This window comes from Natator depressus, chromosome 13 (assembly GCF_965152275.1).
Source record: "Natator depressus isolate rNatDep1 chromosome 13, rNatDep2.hap1, whole genome shotgun sequence".
Taxonomy (NCBI): domain Eukaryota; kingdom Metazoa; phylum Chordata; order Testudines; family Cheloniidae; genus Natator; species Natator depressus.
In genome coordinates, this window is record NC_134246.1 from 15,935,240 (window position 1) to 15,959,163 (window position 23,924).

Below are 23,924 nucleotides of genomic sequence, written 5' to 3' on the forward strand. Positions count from 1 at the left end.
GTATTGTTATAATTGAAATGAATATATATAAAAATGTAGAAAACATCCAAAGATATTTAAATAAATGGTATTCTATTATGTAACAGCCTGATTAATTGTGATTTTTTTTAATTGCTTGACAGCCCTATTACAAATATGGTACTCTGCTTCTTGGTAGTACCAGTGTAAGAACTTGATACATCCTCTACAACAGGCTTACAGAGGCACTGACTTTGATTGCATGACACACATTCCTTTTGGATATGTGCTGCAGTACTGTAACATCTCATCACTAGTTCCCACTAACCAATATGGAGTAGTGAGGTGACTTAAACACCTACTCCCACCCAAAAGCAGAGGCATTGATGGTCAGATGCATGTAGCTTCACTTAGAATATAAGTCCATATTTACATACAATTGTACCTTCCATCTTTAGTATTTCACTAATAGTTGTGTTCATATAGCAGATCTGATAAAGTTGCTATACCTAGATGCCTGTATTGCATTGTTTCTTCACATGTACTGCACCTTACAGATAAGTTAACTTGCAAATAATCAGAAGTGACATCTGATTTGATACATTCCTTGTCCTCCCCCCTTTCTGCATCTGTGAGACTTTCTATATACCTGGCTAGCCTAAATTTGACCACCTCTTCTAGCATACACTAGTCACAAATCCTCATATTTTGTTTCTATAGACTTATGTTGGGTGGGAAGAAAAACAAAACTTTGTGAGAAGATGGCAAACTTTTGGCCCTAGCTGAGTAGAAGCTTCATGATAAAACTTCACATCAAAGGGTCCATAGTAGCTTTGCAGAAATTTATTTACACCATGCAGGTTACATTACACAACAGCTTTTGAAGCTGATCCTATTTTCAATGAAAGTCTCAGCCATGTGTAACTTACTGAATTTCCAAAATTGTACCACATTGATTTTAGAGGTTTGAGATTTATCTTGTAAATTCAAAACAGTGGGAGGCTATTGATACGAAATATCACCTAAAGACTGTGGTTAATATCTATAATTAACAATTATATCAAACGTGGGAGGAAAATCACATAACATGAAATAGTTTTAATATGCTATCCACACCGCAATCTGCAACCTTATGTTCAAATATGTAAACAAATTGGTTTCTAAAATGTCACTGCAAACAAAATGAGTTTTTATGTATTTTTTTCAGCAATAGCATAAACACCTCCATACTTAAAACCATTATGAACAAATCTATTCTGAACTATATTTACATTTCTTCCCCATACATACTGTTTAGGCTCCCCTTAAAATAAGGGAGCTAACTATGTATAATAAATCCGTAGGCTACTCCTACCCCATCACTGCTATACATTTAGCTCTTAACAGAATTCTCAAGTTTTTATTCGTCAGGACAAAACATGAATCATGAAAAAATTTCAAGCAACATCTCCCCATCAACATCTTATAAGCTGCTTATAAGATGAAGTCAGCTACTAGTGGCTTTGATACTTTGTACCTACGTAGTTCATAGGAAAATAATCTTCAGTTCTGTAGAGTTTAGGCAGGTCATATGTATGCTGTGCTGAGGGAGTGTGCTTCTGAAATGAGAAAATGGGAGAAAAATTAACTTTACCACTGAAAATAATTTAATTGGTAATATGTTTACCTGGGCATATGTGGGATGCTGCAATTTGGCAACATTATCTCTCACATACCTCAGAGTGTATATTATGTACCAAATAAGGGGAGAACATTCCCCCTCCAACACGCAATGGCTGGGGAAAGACTAGAACTTGCAGTGTAGGCTTCTGGGCTAGGGCTTGGAGCCGGGTCTCAAAGAGGCACCTCAGAGCTTAGGCTCCAGCCCAAGTCCGAACATCTACAGTGCAATTTTTTAGTCCCATGAGCCCCAGTCAGCTGACCCAGGCCAGTGCAGCCCTACCCCACTAAACCACATTTGAATTTGATCCTGCATCATCTTTTGCTACTTTGGGTACTGAAACAGAAAATGCATCAGGATACAGGTCATTTTCTATCACCACATTGTATCTCAAACCTTTAAGACAATCCTTTTAGGCTCTGCCGCTAGGAATTCTCACTTCACATTCCATTCCAGATCATGGTGGACACTGATGCCCAGCATTAGAAAGCTCTTAAGACTTGGAGACTTTATTCTTTTTCTGGTGATTTGGGCAAATCATCGTCCATGCAGTTTTTAGTCAAATTTCCTAGCCTTCATGTCTCATTGTTAGGAGTTAATGTGCCATTAATGCAATTTATTTCACGTAGAGTCTCCTGGTCTTAAAACACGCATGCAGGGTTCCTATCTTCCCCAAACTGCCATTTTTAGTGAATTTGCTCCTTTATACAAAGCCATTCTCTTGCAGTGATTTGTATTTTCATTATTCCTCTTTTCATTGTTGTACCAAACAAGCCATTCAAAAATAGTCAAAAGCATCTGGAACTAATATGCAGCAATAGTTAAGCAGCAGTAGAGAACTGTGGTATTATCTTGACTATTGAAATTCCCTCTCTTGCCATGCAGACTAACTTCCAGGGCTCTAAAAAGCTGTGGTAGCTACACCATATCACCTCATAAGAATGGCCATACTGGGTCAGACCAAAGGTTCATCCAGCCCAGTATCCTGTCTACCGACAGTGGCCAATGCCAGGTGCCCCAGAGGGAGTGAACCTAACAGGTAATGAATGATCAGTGATCTCCTGCCATCCATCTCCACCCTCTGATAACAGAGGCTAGGGATACCATTCCTTACCCATCCTGGCTAATAGCCATGAATGGACTTAGCCTCCATGAATTTATCCAGTTCTCTTTTAAACCCTGTTATAGTCCTAGCCTTCACAACCTCCTCAGGCAAGGAGTTCCACAGGTTGAGTGTGCACTGTGTGAAGAAGAACTTCCTTTTGTTTGTTTTAAACCTGCTGCCCATTAATTTCATTTGGTGGCCCCTGGTTCTTATATTATGGGAATTATATTCCCATATATATTCTTATATTACCTTCTTTGCATGTTCCTTATCTACTAGCAAATTGAAGTCCCAACCCATCCATGCACTTACTCCACTCACACCAACTTACCTTCTGTCCACTCATCCAGCAGGCTTCCTCATAGGTCTGGTCTTGTAACTATTCACTCCTGAGGGTTGTTCTCTTTCTAGTAATCCTACTTCAATCTAGACCACTTTCCCCTACCTCCAAACCACTTTTTCTCTTTACATGTTAAGCTCTTTTGCCTGCAACTAAAAGCCTGCTGTGAACATTTTTTCAGTGCTGCGTATTTAGAATCACAGAGATGTAGGACTAGAAGGGACCTCGAGAGGTCATCTAGTCCAGTTCCCTGCACTGAGACAGGACTAAATCATATCTAGACCAGTGAAACTTAGATGGAGGTTCATGAGCCACAGGTGCCTCTTTAATGTGTCTCCTGCTGCTCTTTGCAGCACATATTAAAACACTGTATGAGTTAATTATTTACCAATCTAAGTTACTAACCAATCAGGATGCTTTTACTATGTTAAAATAATAAGACTTGGTCTGTCATTTTGCTGTGAGATAGATATACAGATATATAGATTTCCCCCGTCATACTCTTAAAATATGTATATATAGTAAATGAAACAAATTCATGCTACTTTGGCTCTTTTGGGTAATGTTGATTGCTAATTTGGCTGCTGAATGACTGAGCATCACTGATCTAGACCCATCCCTGAGAGTTGTTTGTCTAACCTGTTCTTAAAAACCTCCAATGATGGAGATTTCACAACCTCCCTAGGTAATTTGTTTCAGTGCTTAACTATCCTTAGACATTAGGAAAAACTTAATTGTAACATAAATCTCCCTTACTGCAATTTAAGCGCATTACTTCTTGTCCAGTCCTTAGTAGATAAGGAGAACAATTTATCAGCCTCCTGTTTATAACAGTCTTTTACATATTTGAAGACTTATATCCCACCTCTGTCTTCTTTTCCAGATTAAACACAATTTTTTCTATCTTTCCTCGCAGTTCATGGTTTCTAGACCTTCAGTCATTTTTGTTGATCTCCTCTACACTTTCTCCAATTTGTCCACATCTTTCCCAAAGTGTGGTGTCCAGAATGGGACACAGTGCTGTAGCAAGTGGAAAAGTTACTTTGTTCCTAAGTGTAGTATTTTGCATTTGCCCTTATTGAATTTCATTCTATTTATTTTTAGACCATTTCTCCAGTTTGTCAAGATAATTTTGAATTGTAATCTTGTCCTCCAAAGTGCTTGCCAACCCCTTTCAGCTTGGTATTATCTGCAAACTTTCTAAGTCTATGCCATTACCAAAAACATTTGACAATATTGAATAGAACCAGATCCAGGACAGATCCCTGCGCGTTGCCACTTAATCTGCCCTTCCAGTTTGACTGTGAACCATTGACAACTACTCTGAATGCTGCTTTTCAACCAGTTGTGCACCCCTCTTCTAGTAGATGCCATGGGGATTAGCTAACTGGTCTAAACTCAGATGTGCAAAATTTAGCATCCCAGCAGGACAGGTTCAGCTCTTAGTGCTTAAAAAGTAGATAAAAGTACTTCCTTAGGAATTACTGCATGTGGTTGCCTTTAGACCAAGCCCTTATAAAACAGTGCTTTGCATAAATGCTAAAGATTCCCTGACACTTTTCATAAGAGTTCTCTTTTTTGGCCAAGGATATCAGAGAAATGAGGAGGGAGGGGCCATGACAGTGAGGGTGGGAAGCTTAAACTTGATTCAGTAGAAAACAGGGATCCAGAGGGAAAAAAAGGCACATATGGGTGTGGTTAAGGGAATTGGTCAAGGAATATCACCTTAGTAGCTGCAGTTTCGATAGACCAGAGGAAAGCAATGGGGGTGGTGAAGGTCAGAGGGGAAGCTGCAGTACTCAGGACAGGAGATGTTGAGGGCTTGAACAGTTTAGGAGACTGCATAGAAAGGAAAGCTGGAGTTTAGAAGAGTTATGGACAATGCAGTATTATTAGGATGCTTTGATTAGAGGCTAGAGTGAGGGAAGGGGTAGTGAGGTCATCCACCAGAAAGGCAATGGGGTAGGAGGAAAGATGCATTTAGACATAATCAGTCTGTAACTGGAAAAAATCATCTAGAGTCTACTTTATAATCACCATTAAGTGGAGTCACAGATAAATGTACTGCAGTTAACACCTAAAGGCTACAACCAGGTTGGGCTCATAGTGCTAGGGACAGTGCAGAGCCCAGTAATAGACAGCTGCTGCCCCAAATTGCTCAGAGTCTAAGACAATACCATAGCCATCTGACTTCATGGATGTTGCTCATATCATGGCAATAGTATCTACTCTGCTTTTTAAAAATTTTGTTTGGTTTCTTAAACAGATTTACATTCACATTCTAACCAGTTCAAGACAACAAAATTGACCAGGGATAAATTTTTCAAAAGCACCAATGTGATTTAGATGCTAAAGTCCCATTCTCCAGAGTATCTTAAGCACTTGTATCCATTTTTTCAAAGTATTTAACTCTCAGAAATCAATGGGAATTGGGTGCCTAAATACCTTGAAAAATCTGGCCCTGGGGAGCCTAAATCTCTTTGAAAGGCAATGGGTCTTAGGCTTTTAAAAATCTTACACTAGAACTAATTAAGGGTGCAAACTGCCACTCTTATACAGTGAGGAAAGTTAAACCTACCTGGAGTCCCCTATGCTTATGTCTTTGGAGAGCACCCTAATTTATAACTGTCTGGCTGAAAAAGTAACTTAATTCAGATAACGTAAGAATAAGATGAGCTACCCATTCTGCAAGGTAACACGCAGGAGACCACACTTGCTTCTCTGCCATGGTGAAGACCTTAACCCCACCCCAAAAACCAAGGTCTCTCAGGGTATGTCTATAATGTGTTGTAAACCCAGGTCTGTGGGACAAAGGCTTGTGGACGCAGTGTTTCCAAGCCCATGCTTGAGCATCCACACTGCATTGTGAACCTGAATTTACAATTGCTGAACCCAGGTGCCTCAGCCATGCTAACATAGCGATGCTGCACTAAAGAGATTTTCCGAGTTGGGTCTACGGCTTGAGCTGCAGCCACATTGCAGAATGACAGGGCTTGGACCCAAGTCACAGAGGGGCTTGGGCTCTGACCCACCCCCTTACCAGGGTCCTAGGACTGGGTCCTGAATCAAACTAGTGTGTGTGCGTGTGGATGGAAGGGCAGCTTGGGGACTAAGCTGAGTCAGAGGTGGGTTTAGTGTGCAGTGTAGACATACCCAAAGGGATATTAAGAAACTATCCTCCATGGGATTGAGTGCCCTCAGCAACGCACAAAGTCAGGCCCTCAATTCAAAGTATTTCAAGGATATAGACTGTTGGTTAGATGAGATCATTTCACAACTAGCATGCTCTTGATTAATCTGTTTACTTACAGTTAATTGCAGTAGCTCTCTGAAGGTAGCTGTGTGCTTGTTTAGCAGTGTGGAGTATGGGGAACTTACTACATAATTCCCCAGAGTACCCTGACTATCTGCTTCTTGGGGCAATTCAGTGTGTTGTATTGATTTATAAAGCCCACTATGGCCTAGGTACTGTCTTCCTAAGATGCCAATCCCTCCTCTTCACCACAGCAGATGAGATGAGTTGGGATGGTTCTGCTGACACTCCCCTGGTTTGCACATCTGGGATAAGTGGCAGCATATTCTCAGTGAACTGCCCTCTAAGCCAGTGGTCTCCAAAGTGGGGTGCGCAAGACCAGCCGTGGGGGTGCCCGGCAGGAGGAGCGCCGCCAGCACGGTGGCAGCAGCGCTCCTGGACCTTTGATTCTTCGGCAGCTCGGCTCTCCCTGCTCCGTCTTCGGCAGCAGCTCGGCTCTCCCCGCTCTGTCTTTGGCAGCAGGCCGGCGGCAGCTTTTTTTTTTTTTTTTTTTTTTTTGCCTCCCCAGAGCTGGCCCTGGGGGTGCACGATTCAAAAAGTTTGGAGACCCCTGCTCTAAGCCGCTAATGTACACAGGCTGGAGGAGGGTGGTTATAGGAATAGGCCTGGACCAGTAAGCCATTCACATCAATGATCATGTTGTTTTAGAGCACCTGTGTGTATACAGACCTGAGGGGGAAGGAGGGATAGGCATCTTTAACACAACAGAAAGTTGCAAAAAATGAAATATAAAAGTAGTAGTATTAGAAAAAATAAATAGTGACAGCAGAAGCAGATGGTCATCAGTTCCAGCTCTGAACAAGGCCAGGCAGACACTAAACCAGCAAGCCAGGTAGCCCTTGGAAACAGCTGCCAGTGACAAGGTGCAGTAACAGTGCAGAGATGTGAAAGCAGTAGATGAAGAATGCAGTCGAAGTGGAAAGTTGAGAGTTTTGGTGGTTTTACAGAGAATGTGGATAAAAGTCGGAAATAAAAGGAGACAGAAAACACTCTGGCTTTTCAAAGTAAAATCATCTGCCCTTCACTTCAGAGAAATCACTGCCAGTGGTTGATAACACTGATTTAAAACCTCTTAAAAGCAACAATACTACCATAAATGACAGCAGTGAAACTTAAGTAATGAAACTGACAAAGGGCCTGAACAGAGGATTTGCCATACCAGATCACATCATTGGCCAACTTAGTTCAGTATCCGACAGTGGCCAATACTAGATACTTAAAAGAAAGATTATTAATAATAATAATTCATGATTAGCAAGTTAGTTATGCAATGCTGTACATTAGAGTGAGAGAAGAATTCCTTCCTAACCCCTGCAGTGATCAACTGATGCCTTGAAGTATAAAGATCTGTATACCTGTCTTCCCCTTACCATGCTAAACTACAACTACATAAAGTTATCCCATCCCATCCTAATCCCTATTAATCTATGTTTCTTATGATCTCCTGATGCAATGAATTCTTCTGGCTGACTATATGTTGTGTAATCGTGCTGTGAATAATTGTAAAATTATTTTAAATAATTAAAATTTTAATGTCTGTTTCAAATATACCTGCAATTAACTTTCATTAAGGCTCCCCTCTAGGTCTCAGATGATATTAAAAAAGGATTGCTCTAGTCTGTTCAGAACCTTCTGGCGCAGCTGCTGAATCCATGCCAACTGCTGAGACAAAGATAACTATCCAGAGGACAGTGCTTCAGGAGGAGCAGTTCACAGGAAAGGATTCTTGAACAACTGTACAAATAAGATACGGAGGTAACACAGATACCAGGATACGAGGAATCTCTATTCATGTCACGCACTCAAGGGATGACATGGCTCTTCTGTGGTCAAGCTACAGTGAAACCCAAAGGAAAAGCAATAGCTCCATGCCAAGAAAAAAACCCTGGGAGAATCTGAATATCCAAAACTACAGGAGAAATCAAAAGGGAAAAAGGTTCAAGTAACAGGATACAGAGCCTTTTGCCCTAGATCACTTGGTTCACATCTGGGGCAAATTAGTAAAGTGCAAAGGATGTTGTTGTATCATGGTTGTTTGATGTCTTTCAAAATAGGAGCCTTCAGTCCAATTCCCAGCGGGATGGCATCCATGCCACAAAAGATACCACAAGTGGCGCTGGCCCTGTCCGTGAGTATAAGCAGCGAGCCAAAGACCAAGTCAGCCAGAAGAATGAATTCTGTTTATGTCTAATCTAGACTATAAGGTCCTCAAGGCAAGGTTTCTACAGTTCTATGCAGACCTATAGCACATCATAAGTAACTAACTCCTTGTCACTTCTATTAGTGTTTTCTTAGACAGGGCATGAGGTAGAACAGTAGCTTGTACTGTTTCTGCCTGTACTATATGAGAATTGTTGACAGAGGATTTCAGCCTCTCAGTCTGACACCTTTCACCAGTACTGAGAGCACTTAAAACAAAACAAATCCCTCCACACCAAATCTCAAAACTGAAAATTTAAGGCTATGTAAAGTACTATAAGGCAAGGCAGGTGGCTTACCAGATCAGTGATGGCTGTCTAGGAATGCTAGCAGCATTATTCTGATACATTAAAAGCCCTTCAGACAATACTCAGCATGACAGTAATAAAGGCACAAAGTATGCACACAGACTGCAGCTGTATTCGTTCTGAATCTAGTCATCATGTATGATACACTTAAAGAAAAGAGAGAGACAGGGTTGCTCTGGAGTTTCTGAAGGGGAACACTGGAAGTGAAGAAACTGCTAGAGCCATCTGTAGACAGATCTGAAGTGGGATCCGCCCCCCACCCCACTCTCAATTTAGGGAACTATAACTTACACCTTTCAGTTGAAAGATCCCATAAACAGTGATTAGCTGAGGAAGTGAAGGATAAAAAAATAAGGGGAACTCAACATTCTGTAGCAGGAAAGATGGGCCTTGATAAAACTAGACGGGATATTTATGATTTGAAACAAAACCATTAGAATTTGAGGCAACCTTTTGCAAAGTGAAGCACATGCAGCATTCTGTACTTACAGGAAAATTCAAAGGAATGGCATGTAGAATCATGCCTGAAGGATTAAAACCTCTGGTGGCAGCTTTAGAGACTTCAGTAAGTTAAACCTTATCAGGAGGCCAAGTTATCTAGGGAGAGGAGCTCTGTGGTTTTGTTTTTTGAAGCACTGGGGCCTCTACTTGAGAAATGTACCCCAAATACTGTCTTAGAGAGCTAAAGGAAACGTGAAAGTAACATGCGTGTGACCCACAGATGTGAATACAGTAGTATTATTCTTGACAACTGCAACTCAGCACTAGAACAGTATAACTCAGTCACAAGGTGAGCACTTGTTGGTTGTGTGTTCTGCTCAGGAAACCATCCCCTCAGGGCAGCTTAATCCACAATCACTCAGACTTTACTTTTCATCAAAGGGGGAGGGGGGAGGAGTGCGGGCACGTTCCAAAGCCACACTGCACACAGTAAACGTAAGCCAGCCTGTATTAGTTACTGCATAGCAACATCACATTTATGGTGGGTGCTATAGAAAATACCATGCAGTATTGGTGTGGACAAAAGTTATTTTCCTTCCACCCAATAACTCACTCTGTCCCCACGCACAGACCAGGGATCTGCATTTACTGCTGTTACTATAAGGCCTTCCTGTCCAATTCCAAACTATAGGTTTTCATAAGTAACTCGCAGTATGGCTATTTATCAGTGTCACATAATGGTGAACTACTTCCAAAGGCTGAAAGAACAGGTAGGCCCTGAGCAAAGAGGGAGGGAGAACATACTTCATAGAGGGAATGGAAATTAACCACGTAAGCTCCTCCACACTGGAAACGGAGTTTCCCAGTACACAAGTGAAACTCAAACCAAAGCCTTGCAGCCACCAGACAGTTTTCTTTCTCTGAACCAATCAACCACCACCTCAGATCTGGACTCCTGCAAAGTAGATTCCCTGTGAGCCTAGCCAATTTCAGGATTTTGTGCCTCAACTCAGATGTATTAACAGGAACTATATTCGCAAAAAGAAAAGGAGTACTTGTGGCACCTTAGAGACTAACAAATTTATTTGAGCATAAGCTTTCGTGAGCTACAGCTCACTTCATCGGATGCATTCAGTGGAAAATACAGTGGGGAGATTTATATACACAGAGAACATGAAACAATGGGTGTTACCATACACGCTGTAACGAGAGTGATCGCTTAAGGTGAGACATTACCAGCAGGAGAGGGGGGAGGGGGGAACCTTTTGTAGTGATAATCAAGGTGGGCCATTTCCAGCAGTTGACAAGAACGTCTGAGGAACGGTGGGGGGTGGAATAAACATGGGGAAATAGTTTTACTTTGTGTAATGACCCATCTACTCCCAGTCTCTATTCAAGCCTAAGTTAATTGTATCCAGTTTGCAAATTAATTCCAATTCAGCAGTTTCTCACTGGAGTCTGTTTTTGAAGTAGCTCACGAAAGCTTATGCTCAAATAAATTTGTTAGTCTCTAAGGTGCCACAAGTACTCCTTTTCTTTTTGCGAATACAGACTAACACAGCCGCTACTCTGAAACCTGTCAGGAACTATATTGAGTCAATTATCCCTCAGACTTAAAGTTCCTGTCCCACACAACAATTTCAAAGCTAAAAAAGTAGTAGTAATAAATATCTTGCCCCTAATGCAGATCCATACTAGATCCTACTGCTGCCTCGGCCTGCAGCTCTGCTCATGTTCCCAGAGCTCCTGAATCCATTTACTTTTCATCTGCTGTGAGCCCACCCACCTGAACTAGCAATAATGCACCTTCCCCTCAGTCCCCACTGAAGGTTTTGCTCCTGCCTATTACACTAAAGGCTTGTATACTTTATCCGCTGGATTGACAGGCAGCAATCAATCCAGCGGGGGTTGATTTATCGCATGCGATAAATCGACCGCTGAGTGCACTCCTGTCCATTCTGGCACTCCATCAGGGCAAGAGGCGCAGGCAGAGTCGACGGGAGAGCATCAGCCATCGACTTACCGCAGAGAAGACACCGCGGTAAGCAGATCTAAGTACATCGACTTCAGCTACATTATTCACGTAGCTGAAGTTGCGTAACTTAGATCCACCCCCCCACCACCGCCGTGTAGACCAGGCGTAAGAGAAGCATTCAAAGCCTTCATGGGAGTATCAGCACCATTGCAAGCAGGCAAAGAAAACAAAGAGGCTCAGGAACTCTGTTCCAGAGACACGTGCACCACAGAGGTCTGAACTCCAAAGACATGAGGGACTGGAGGTGACCCACTTAGGAAAAAGGAATCTGATAGTCTGGTAAGAGGACAGGGTCAGCACTAAGGAGGGATGGGTAAGTGATATTTGGTAGGACTAATTATTCCCAGCACTTGATCATTTTCACATGTATTTAATGGAGTACAGCTCGGAGTAGAGCTGGTCAAAAACTGGAGTTTTTGTTCCACAGGAAATGCTAATTTTTTTAAACAATTGTTTTGAATTGGAATGAAATGCTGAAATTTCTAAGTTTCCCACACAAGTGAAAATTTTTAATTCAGAACACTGAAATATTTCATTTAGATAACATTGAAATACAATTTCCTTATTGAGAGAGATTTTGTAATTATCCTCCATAGGGCTGTTTGCACCTTCCCCTGAAGCATCTGGTTCTGGTTGCTGTCGTATTGAATATTAGACCAGTGGCTGGATGACCATAGGCATTGCTATAGCACAGGGGTAGCCAAATCATGGCTCACAAGCCACATGTGGCTCTTTAAAGTGTGGCTCACAGCACCTCCAACACCCTCTCCTTTCTCCTCATACCAGACTGGGGAGAGAGCAGCTCAGGGCTTCTGCCCTGCAGTAGGGTGGTGGGGCTAGGAGTTTCTACCAGAGATCACCGGTGCCTGCTGAGAGTGAGAGCCAGCAAACCCTGGCAAAAATCTGGGGGCATATGGCCCCACATGTCCCCACACACTCATCACCTCTGCTTCTGCCTAGTGGGGAGGAAGGCCCTGAGCCCTCCTTCCCCACAGGGCTGAAGCCTCAAGCCTCAGCAGGCATGCCTTAGCTCTCAAACTTCTGAAGATTGTTGTGTGTGACTCAGAGGGTCAGTAAGTACCTGACTACAGGTCAGAGTCTGAGGGAACCTAAAGACATTCAGTCCAATTGCCTTCATAAAGCAACAAGGACTCTACGGTATGAATCTTCAGCACATCTAAATTTGTCTTCAACACACCAGATTTTTTTTTTTTTTTAAAGTAGGGGAATACTTCTGTTGTCCATACTTCCATGGTCTCTCACACACACACTTCACCACTGACAGGTTCTGGATAACAGGAATTCTCATGATCTTCCACCCTGCCTGAAATAATTTGATTTTTCTCTCATCTGTCCGCTCTACCCACAACACATTATTCTCAACACCAAACACACCAATACCAAGATTCTGCAACCTCCCGGGGACAGTCTCTCACTTTAAAAAAAACAAACAAAACAAGAAAAACCCCACAAATGGAATCCTGAGACAGTGAGTCCTGTCTGCAGCCCATCTAAAGCTTTGAGACCTACCATCTTTCATCAGACAAACTGCTAGTGTATGCCAAGGAATTCAGTTAATATGGCTCCTTTGAGAAGCGTACAAAGGGGTCCTAAATGCAGCAGCACCATATCTAGAAACACTTCTCCTTAAGTTTGCTCGGACAGTAATTTTCATGTCACAGTTATGGAGCTGGCTCCTCAACTACGCCCAGTACCTTTCTCCCTGATAGAGGCTAGTGGCACCATAGGGCTTCTGTGTGGAAGGCTCCAGCTCCCCGCTCCCCTGAAGACATGGCTCGGAATGTCTCCTAGCATATGGGGGAGAGTCCTGAGCTGCCTGAGTAAGGCAACTTTACTCTCCTTTGTGCTTCTGGAGCAGCACAAAAGGAATTTAACCAGGGACATGGATCTGCCTTTTCATGAGTTAATATCTGCAAAGCACTTTGAAGATTGATCCCAACACCACCTCTGCAAGTAGGTAAGTACTACAGCCCCCATTTCACAGCTGAGGAAACTGAGGCAAAAGGGTTAAGCGGTTTATCCCAGACACAAGCAAGTCAGTGGCAGAGCCAAGATTAGAATCAGAACTCACGCCTCTTTCAAATTATTTTTTTAGGGTGCTACAGGCACACACAGCACTTTGCAGGTAAATGTAAAGAGGAGGTTCCCTACCCCCAGACACTTACAATTCAGTCTGAGGAAATAATGAAAGAATAAACACAGAAAGCACAAAGGCAAATAAAAGGAAGGGGATACAACCCTTGCAGGGTGAAGAGAAAGAGGGAATAGATCTGGTGACATCGTAGGTGGCTTCTTATATTTCTGTAGTGAAGTTTCAGAGGAAAATTATAGGTTAACAGGCACAGCAGGAAAAGTGAGTTCAAAGCTCAGAATGAGGAAACAGACACTATCACAGCTATGGGGCAAACTGCAAAGACCACAATGAGGAATGAAGAGATGTTTCAGCAGGAGCATGGCTTAAGTTAATGCATGAAGGAAGCTCTGAGCGCTGAGATATAGGCAGGAGCAGAGATGTGCATGGTAAGAACAATAAGCTTAATTGTAATGAGTAGTCAGCCAAGAGGTTTGAAAACAGGCGTGACAACAGGTGGCTTTGTCTAATATTTGCAGCCATAGAAATTCAAAGATGAGCACCTGTCAATCCAGACGGTCCCTGGATTATGTGATAAAATGGGGTTGTGCTTGCATTTTTGATCTTGGCATAATGAACATTTCATGGGTGGATTTGCAGAACTGTGACCAGAGACTACGCACCCTTACCTCTGACCTCCATTGAAGTCTATCATTTGCACCAACGGAGCACACTTTTTTATAGATATACTCAAGACATGGGAGATAAAAAGCAAAGCAACGTTTATTACATCAGGGCAATTTTTCTGATAACCTTGTTCAAGTTACAGACCCACAGCTTTGCATTTGAAAGAAGCAGAAGGCCCATCTGCCTAAAGAGTTATGCAGAAGACGACACCTGGTTTACATGCTCACTTAGGACCACATGCCCACACAGATATATTGAAACAAGGAACAACCGACCTCATTTCTCCTTTAGTGGGAGCAAGGAAGCCAAATGATTGAGCATTTGGACTTTAAGCCGAAGTAATAGATTCTAGTATAGCTTCACTTTCAAGTCTGTACATAACTAACCCCTTGTAAGCTCTCTAGAACAGAGGTGGGCAAACTACGGCCCGTGGGCCACATCTAGCCCACAGGACCGTCCTGCCCAGCCCCACAGCTCCCATCCAGGGAGGCTAGCCCCAGGCTCCTCCCCTGCTGTCCCCCTCCCCCGCAGCCTCAGCACGCTGCGCCTGCCGCTCTGGCCCGCTGCTCCTACCAGGCAGGGCGGCGGAGTGGCTGCGAGCTCCTGTCGCTCTGAGCGGCATGGTAAGGGGGCGGGGAGGGGTTGGATAAGGAGCCAGGAGTTCCAGGGGGCAGTCAGGGGACAGCGGGCATTTGGATGGGGCGGAGGTTCGGGGGGAGGGGGGGCAGTCAGGGTACGGGAGCAGGGGGGTTGGATACGGGGTGGGGTCCTGGGGGGCAGTCAGGGGGTGGGGGTCTGGATAGGGGTTGGGGCACATGGGAGACTGAGAGCAGGGGGGTTGGATAGGGGGTGGGGTCCTGGGAGGGGGCAGTCAGGGGACAAGGGGGGGGGTTGGATGGGTGGGGGGTTCTGAGGGGGGCAGTCAGGGGATGGGAACTGGGAGGGGACGGATAGGGGGCGGGGTCCAGGCTGTTTGGGGAGGCACAGCCTTCCCTACCTGGCCCTCCATAAAGTTTTGCAACCCCGATGTGGCCCTTGGGCCAAAAAGTTTGCCCACCCCTGCTCTAGAAGGCCACCTGCTCAATACATTGTATAAGCTTCCTTTGCTTCCCACATTCAAGCACTGGACTCAGTCAGTTGATCTGGGTTCTACTCACAGCTCTGCCACTGAATTACTGTGTGAATGTGGACAAGTCACGTTCCCGTGCCTCAGTTTCCCCACCTGTAAAATATAGACAACGATGCTGACCCTCTTTTGCTAAATGCTTTGAGAGTTATGTATAAAAGTAGCATAAAAGTGAGCTACAAATTACAATTATGCTTGAAAAAAACTTCCCCATGGATGTTTTCCATGTACCCTCCCCTCTCCTTCACAAAAAATAAGACGATCCAAACTTCTGAAAGCATTCAAGCTATAAGATGTGCACTCTGCTTTGTGAACATAGGAACTGCCAGACTGGATCAGACCTCGGTATCTGGTCTCTAACTGTGGCCAGAACAAGATGCTTCAGAGGAATGTGTAAGCATCCCAGACAGCAGGCAGACATGAAACCAATATAGGTCTTATCCTGGTCTCTTATAGAGATTAGTGTAAACTCTCAAGCACAAGGTTTAATACCCCTTCCAAACACACTGTGAATACATTGCTTTCTAGCATTATTTATACAGTGCCCGAAAGCGTGACAGGTGTTTTATACATAGTCAAGACACGTCCCTGTCTTTAAAGAGTTTACAAGGTAAATAAATGACACACAGAGGAAAGGATGCAATTCTTAGTTTAAAAAACCCCTATTTTCCACCTGTCACCATCCTGATTTGTAACCCTCAAGGCACATGCATTACTCTCCTCAGTGACATCATGATCATATTGCTTCACGCTCCTCTACCACTACCCCTGTGTTGCTGTCTCTTCCTCTTCTACATTTTTATTGTAAGCACTTCAGAGCAAGGACACTGTCATTCCAACTTTCTCTAAAGCAACACCCACAGCTGTGATGCTACATCAGTCAGTAGCTATCCTCCTCTACTGTTCCCATTTGTGCTTGTAGACTATGTTTTGCAGGGGTCATCTTTTTGTTCTGCATTTGTACAGAGCCTAGCACAATGGAGGCCTGGTCCATGGCTCCTAAGCACTACATCACACAAATACTGAGTAAAAGATTCATTTTTCAGCCTGTCTTGTTCCCTTTTCTGTAACGCTTTACCCCCATACTCAAAAGGGTTGGCATCTTTTGGTTCATTAAGAAGTGTTATAATTATAGTCATTTTACAAGGCAATAATCTTCTTGCCGGGATTCTCAATGCAGGTGGGGTCATGGCAAAATGGGGCTTATTGGCTTTTTAGTGGGGAGAGGGAGAACATGGGGATGGGATGGTCAGCCTAGTCGACATCACAAAGCATGGACGAGAGTAAAGTGAATCGTATCAGGCATATCAGCATAGCAATAGGCTCCAATTATAGTGCCCTTTGCAGGCAAAGTCACTCAACTACACTTTCTTGTCTGCATTTAAACATTTGCAGCCTCTCACATATGAAACCTGTGGAAGCCCCCTTAGCCTCTTCCCTCTTATTCATTCTGGAGCAGCGTCACAATGAAAAGCTAAACAAAATAATAAAACTCATGTTAAATATGGAAAGACTCACATTGACTTAATGGGAGTTGGATCAGCTCCCTAATAAGTAAGTGTAGCCCCGTGGACAGGGCCCAGCACAACAAGACAGGATTCCTGGGTTCTAGTTCTGGCTCTGCCAGGGATTCACTTTATGACCTTGAGCAAGACCCTTCACTTCTCTGTGTCTCAAGTTCACCAGCTGTAAAATGGGGACAGTGATGCTCATCCACATTCATAAAGCACTTTGGAAAAGCCGTTAGTATAAAATGCTATGATTTTATTAGTGAAGTGAAGGGAGCTCCTGTGACATTTCACAGAATATGGAAAACATGGATTGTGTCCTGCCTGTCAATTTACCATCTACATTTTCTAGCGGCCATCTGTGAAGAATGTATATATGTGTAAAAGTAAAATAGATGCCCCTTGCAAACACCCCAAAATAGTATTCTGGTACATTTAAGAAGATATACAGTATTCAGACAGATGAGTAGATTATGTCATGCTTATATATAACCTAATTTTTCTCTTGATAAACTAAGAAAAGAGGAAGTGTACAGAGTTTATTTTTAGTAATGTTATATTAAGGCATGCTACAGCACAAGACCACATGTGCATAGTACAACTTAAAAACTAGTTCAAAAACATACTTTTAAAAAAAACTGTGTACAGATTGTACCAGGATTTGATTCTGGTCCCAGGGACATGCCAGAACTTTGTAAAAAATCAGGATTTCTTAGGAACATTTTTGGTTTTCATATGAATTTCTGATGATCAGGGTTCCAAAAATATTAATAATTATACTAAACTGGGAGAGGCTGCCAAAAAACAGCATTGGCTAAGAAATAACATAAAGGGGCATAGGGCACAGTGCCCTCAATTCCCACCAAAGGCAATGGGGGTTGGGGGCACTCATGCACCTTGCAGGATCAAGCCCCCACACTGATCAGAAATTATAGGTCAAAATGTGAAAAATAAGATTCAGCCTGGGAAAATATCCAACAATACTCTGAACACTGATGGTCAATGGGAGGGAGGTTCTGTGAGAGCAGTACTCAGAGAGAGAGAGAGAGAGCGCCGAGGCAAGAGCAGACAGTGAACTGTGTACGAGCTTCTAGTACGACATGGCAGGAAGTAAAGTGAGTTGAGATTTGGCACAAGTGTAAACTTCAAGTCAGTGGCTGTGGCCTGTCCCATGGTAGCATGAGGGGAGATGTGGCAGGTTTTGAGCACCTGGATCTCTGGCCCTGCTGGAATCAGCTGGCATAAAGATGAAACCCTCCTCCACACCCCTCCTGTGGCAGGGAGACTTTAGAGGTAGCTCTTTGCTATAGTAACAGACTAATGGAGCCAGTTCTCACCACTCATTCTCCAGCCAGGCCCCCATATCCCATCCATTCGGGAACATAGCCTGTTAACTGTGGAGCAGAGGCCCAGATGCAGTGCTTAGGTACTCATGCCTGCCCAGCTGCAATGAGATGGGTGGTCCCATCACAGAGACGTAGCTACAAAAAGAAATACAGGTATTGTCTGATAAAAACTGATACCAAAGGGTCATTAATGTGGCCTGAAAATTACCATGGTCAAAAAGCTCCAAACACATCCATATGCTTACAGGATGGAAGGTGCACTCTGGCAATGAAAGAGTTACACAAAACCTGGGGATTGGGGAGGTGTTAACTAGACTTTTTTGGAACATTCAATATTAGTGAATAGTGCCTGAAAGTTCCTATTCAATATGGCAAAGTTCTGCCTGCTAATGAAGGATAAAAATAGTCTGTGTATGCCTATGTGAAAGAAAACAAACACATACACACCCCCCCACACACACCCACCCCATGGAACTGGCACTGCGGTATGGTTGGGGGATGGGCAGCTAGAAGAGAAGCTGCAGTAATCGCGGCGACTCCTGCAGGCTGAGCTCTACTGGGTAAACTACACTGAAACGCTGTGTAACAGCAACTGCCAGAGACACAGCAACTGCAATCAGCTAAACCCAGAGAGAAAGGACTAGAATTTTCCAGGCAGGCCAGGAAGAATCCTTTATTTCTATTGGCTAGAGGACTGCGCGCACGCACAAATACACACACACACACACACACACACACTCCTCTCTTTTTCTGGAGACGGTCTTGGTATTTTTGTTGTTGGCAAACCAGACTGTTTCAGAATCAGCTTTAGAAATATTTGCAGGTTAGGGTGCATCTGAACAGGAGCAATGTGGCGAAGAGGGATTAACCACCACCAAAGATGATCTTGCAGCAATACTGCTATTACAGAAATACAATCACTACACAATAACTTTTTCCCCCCAAGTGTACCAGCTATGCTTCCTAGAGCATTTAGGTACACAACTGAATTAAAAACCAAGGGCGAATAAATTATTTTTCATGCATTTTCAGACCACATTGACACTTGGACTCTGCGGCAAAATGAATGTTAAAAAAAAAAAGTGTATATGCACTGAATATAAATATATTATGAAATGGCTTTTAAAACTCTGCCCTAGAGAGAGCTTTCTGATTGGTTCCCAATGATGTAAGACATCTATAATGCCTGGTAAAACACATAGGTTAACTAGTCTGATTTCTGCATATAAATTCCAGGTAATAAGAGATCCATGACACTCCAGGAAACATATTGCAGATTAATTATAGCGCTTCTCAGGTAGTTAAAGTCATTTGACCTCAGACCTCAACACCATGCAAGCTTACTATTGTCACGCAGAAATACACTCACACTGGACTGTCTTATTGCTTATTCACTGTTTGTTTCTGTTGAGGGAAGCCTTATTTAAGGATATGGTAAATCACTGTCAAATTTAAGTTATGAAAGATATACACAGGCACATCTTAAGCTACTTAGCTTTGTCTGGTATGGCATCCTGTGTAAAGTCAATGATGAGCTAGGTACTGTACCTCTTCAAATGGGAAACAGATTCCGTGCATTTTCACTTCTTATTGAATAAAGGTATTATTAAACCGATCAATGCATTTTTTAAAAAAGAGCCCTACGAAAAGACAAACCTACAGTTTGAGAATCCTACACATAGAAAGGGCTTGTACCAGAGCCATCAATTAAATCCTTCTAAAAACTTTTTTTTTGGTCCCAAGTGGTCAAATAATAGTGAATGGCATTAACTCTTTAAATTCAGTGAGGCTTACAGGTTGTCAGCCAATGGACTGTTTAAGAGGACTGTCTGCAATTGCAGCTTCAGTAGTTTTGATAGACTCCATATTCCAAGTAGAGACAAGGTGGGTGAGGTAATATCTTTTATTGGACCAATTTCTGTGGGTGAGAGACAAGCTTTCGAGCCACACAGAACGCTTCTTCAGGTCTCTCTAATATCCTGGGACTGACACGGCTACAACTACATTGCATATTCCAAGTGCAAGCTCATTTACATGATTACTGCATGACTGGAGAATTCCTTGTAAAATATTAATCGCAGAAGGTTTGCGCCATAGCTTGCAGCTAGTCCTCTTTCTATATTACACGACCCTCAGCTTCCAGATATAAACAGATTTTTTTTTGTTTCCCAGCATGAGTACAACTGCAGAAGAAGGCTTAGATTTTTGTGCTAAGTACATAGCAGGGAGCATGTTAGCAAGAAACCTTACACAGGGTCTGGAATATATTGAGTTATATCACGCCCTTCCAAGCACCTTTGCTGCAAAATGCAAGCTAACTTATATGAGACATCCTATTTAATATTTTGCATTCATAGTTCCAAAACAAGAAAACGGGCTACTCAAAAAACACAGTATGTTGTCCAATTTGCTACCCAAATTTGCATTTGTTCTTCAAATCCTTGCCTAAGGCTTATGGAGATCCAATACAAATATAAGAGCAAACTCTATAGCATAGGATGGGGTTGCAATTATCCATGGTATCACTTCCAGGTTCATAAGGTCCTACAAGCAACATCACTGAGGTTAAAGAAAAGCCGTGTATTATTACCTAATAAGACTGCTCATTCTGATCCTCTTTTCAGCACCATCGTGAAAATGCTAAAATTCGAAGAAAAAAATACGTCACCCATAACCACAGTGCCTAGAAACACACAACATTCCTCGATTACTCCTAAAGGATCCCTTTACCACTGAACCTCTGTACATACCATCAAATATTTCAAGTGGAACAAATTCATTAACTTGTAAACACGACTTAACTAACTGAAAGGCACAGAAACCTAGAGCATTGTTAAATCACTTCTAGCAGGCACAGTATTGTATGTTAATATTTGCCATCTGCTTATGTTGTATCTCTACCACAAGAAAAAATGATGAATGTTGAGGAAAGGCACTTAAAAAAACCCAAACTTGGCTTCTCATCTATAAGCTGTGGGATTCATTTATTTATTTATTTTACACACACACGCAGACACATAACTGGAGAAAAGAACCAGGGTGAAACTGTCTTTTCAGCTATTGCTGCTTTATAATAACTACACAGGAAAATTCAAAAAAGGAGAAAGAAAAAGGAAAGCACCCGTGCATGCTTGATACTCCAGACAGCAAGAAATTTGCCTCAGGGAGAAGCACTGTGAAAAGGGGTGGGGGAAGGGCAACTTTCTGGGAGAGACAGAGCGTGTGTATGTGCGCACGTTGGAGGCGGGGGAGAGAATTGCTAGGCATTACGACTCCTACAGGCTGAAGCAGAGCAAGCACCTTTCCTGCAACAACATTACATCATAGGCAGAACTGCTTGCAGACCACAGAAAATGGCCATAATTCCCAGCCAAGAGCAGATTCCAACAGACACAACATTCCTCGTCTCTGGGTGCCTGGAGACTTTAAATAATTTTTCAACTCCTACAATGGGAAACTGTTTTCTTTTTTAAGAAAATATATCAGTCAAACTTCTTATCCTATGGCACATCAAGGTGCTTGGGGACCTTGCTCTCTGTAGCCTGGGCAAGGACGTGGAAGGTATTAGGGTAACAGTGAATCTTGTTTTAATCTCAACAGAAAATGTCCTTTGACGCTTAGCATACTTTATGTGGACTTCAAAACCTAAATGGAGTGTAGTATCATCAACACTCTGCAAGGCTGATCTCCTGCTAAAACACTTAGGCAGTTAGGTGACACAGTGATAGGCTCTATAGAAAAATGATAGATCAGATACAGAGCTCATCAAGGAGTAAACATTCCTAAAGTTATCTGCCACATGGAGAGATTCTCATAGTGTTTTACCAGCAACAAAATCCTTCGAAACACTCTGACTCCTTCTAAAATCTATCTATACTAAAGAGCGGCTCATGAAAGTTCTAGACTGACAGTTCCGGAGTCTGAAGTTCTCCATCAGCAGGCCAGGTGCATTATGGGCAGCAGCAGGGTAAACTTCCCCTTATCAATGGGCCATAACCCTGACCCGAAGAGATCACCTCTAAAACATGCCTCTCTGCTGTGGCTGGCTGCCAACGAGGAGGACAATGAGCACAATATATGGTGGTGGTGGTTTCTGTGATGTGGATGCTCATCCACTGGAAACTGGATTATGACCCAACAAGCTCCTTTCATGCAGATCACCAAATGACCACTGGACCCCAACCCTGGCTCCCACACCAGGGGGCTTCCTCCGGGGCCCTGGGGGTGCTCAACCCCCCCGCCCCGCTCTGCTCCCACCCCCACCTCTGCCCCACCTCTTCTCACCCTCACTCCACCACGCCTCTTCCTGCCCAGTTCCAACCCCGCCCCCAAACACACCCTGTGCCTGCTCCTCCCTCCCAGCGCCTCCTGCCCGCCATGGAACAGCTGATATGTCAGCGCCTATGTCCCACACACTCCCCTGGTTCGTAATTGTGACAGACAGGGCAGCTTCCTGCAAAATATATGGGAGACCATATTGTATTAAGAGTATAAATGGTTTATGTATCATTGTGGGCAGGGATTATATGCACTCTGAAAATAAAAGGGGATGATTAAGGCAAATCACTCAGGTTATAGCACTTCCAGAGAGGTAATACTTCCTGGGGAGGCTTATATGTTCTGATTCAGAACAGGTTCTCCAGAAACCAAAAAAGACAGAAAAGGGATTTTTGGATAAACAGCCCAAGCTTAAACTGACTGGGGGCCTTTGTTCCTGATATGGGCTTCTAACCACAGGGAAAACCCAACTGTGGGGTTTGAAGGACTGGCACCTACCATAGCCCTGTGTTGGAGTTGAGGGAAATGGGTGGTAAGCTTTTTAGCATGCATGTAGGTTCTTTTGGTTTTATATGCTTTCTCTGTGTTAATGCTTTTTACCTTCAGAAAAAATGTGCTTGCTTAGAGAGAGTTGTGTGATAATTGTAACTGCTGGCAACATGCTGGTCATAGCCTTTGGCAAGAGAGCAAAGCACAGGCACGGACCTTTTCAGCAGACTGGCTTGCTGGGGATATCACAGGGTAGAAAAGGGAGCTGTAAAGACTTAAAACCCCCAGTCACAAGGGAGTGAGATGGGGGTCTCCACTCAGCAGAGGTGATGGCTAGGAGCCAGAAACCTTTAAGTGGGTGCTCTCAAGGGACCAAGGAGGAGGAAATACAGGTGCCATTATCTTGAAACTGTGACAGTAGTGACAAAGTCACTGCAGGGAACTTGAACCCGTGACCTATGGCTGAAAAGCTCTATATCCCATTACCAGTCCTCAGGACCCTACTGGTCTCCATAAGACTGCAAAGTAACTTAATTTCTGTGGTGTTCCATAGACATGATAATTCCAAATATTATCCACCACAAAATGAGATGTTGATAAAATGTCATTTATATGTGATCTTACTCTGAACTACTGGAAAAGTTAATCAAAATAACATCTTGCAAACAAAACAACATAGTACTCACCAAAATAAGGAAGCAAAAGCCAGCCTATGCTAATGACTAAAAAGAGAAGAGGACAATTTCAGAATGTTATTCATGTTACAATTGCTAGAATGTAAGGATATTTTTGGAAGTAGAAGAGGCTTCCTATTTCTACACCAGATCACTCAATAACCTTCCTTCTCCACAAATAAATTTGGTGTCTCTTGAACTCGTTTAGAGTTTCCACCATTTCAATCACCCTCACCGTTGGGGGATTACAGGTGTTTATGATCTGGAGAGAAGTCGTCTTATTTCAGTCTCCTCTTTATTGCCCTCTTCCTAATTTTTGACTGGCATATTTTTCTGAACCCCTCTGCCAGTAATGGGGGTAGGGG

At 43.0% G+C, this 23,924-nt stretch overlaps 1 protein-coding gene across 7 annotated transcripts in view; it reads right to left on the bottom strand.

The window, feature by feature from the left end:
- Positions 1-774: 774 nt before the first annotated feature.
- The window catches only part of BCAS4 (breast carcinoma amplified sequence 4), a 59,464-nt gene continuing 36,314 nt past the window's right edge, over positions 775-23,924 (bottom strand). The window contains exons 5-6 of one of the 7 annotated variants that reach the window (XM_074969999.1): positions 15,296-15,360; positions 775-1,556 (exon numbers count right to left, since the gene is read on the bottom strand). In XM_074969999.1, the coding sequence (XP_074826100.1) occupies positions 1,484-1,556; positions 15,296-15,360 (138 nt within the window). In that variant the 3' untranslated portion in view covers positions 775-1,483. Of the gene's footprint in view, positions 1,557-15,295; positions 15,361-20,708; positions 20,759-23,924 lie in introns of all 7 variants that reach the window. The other 6 variants (XM_074970000.1, XM_074969994.1, XM_074969996.1 and 3 more) reach the window with 6 other exon arrangements.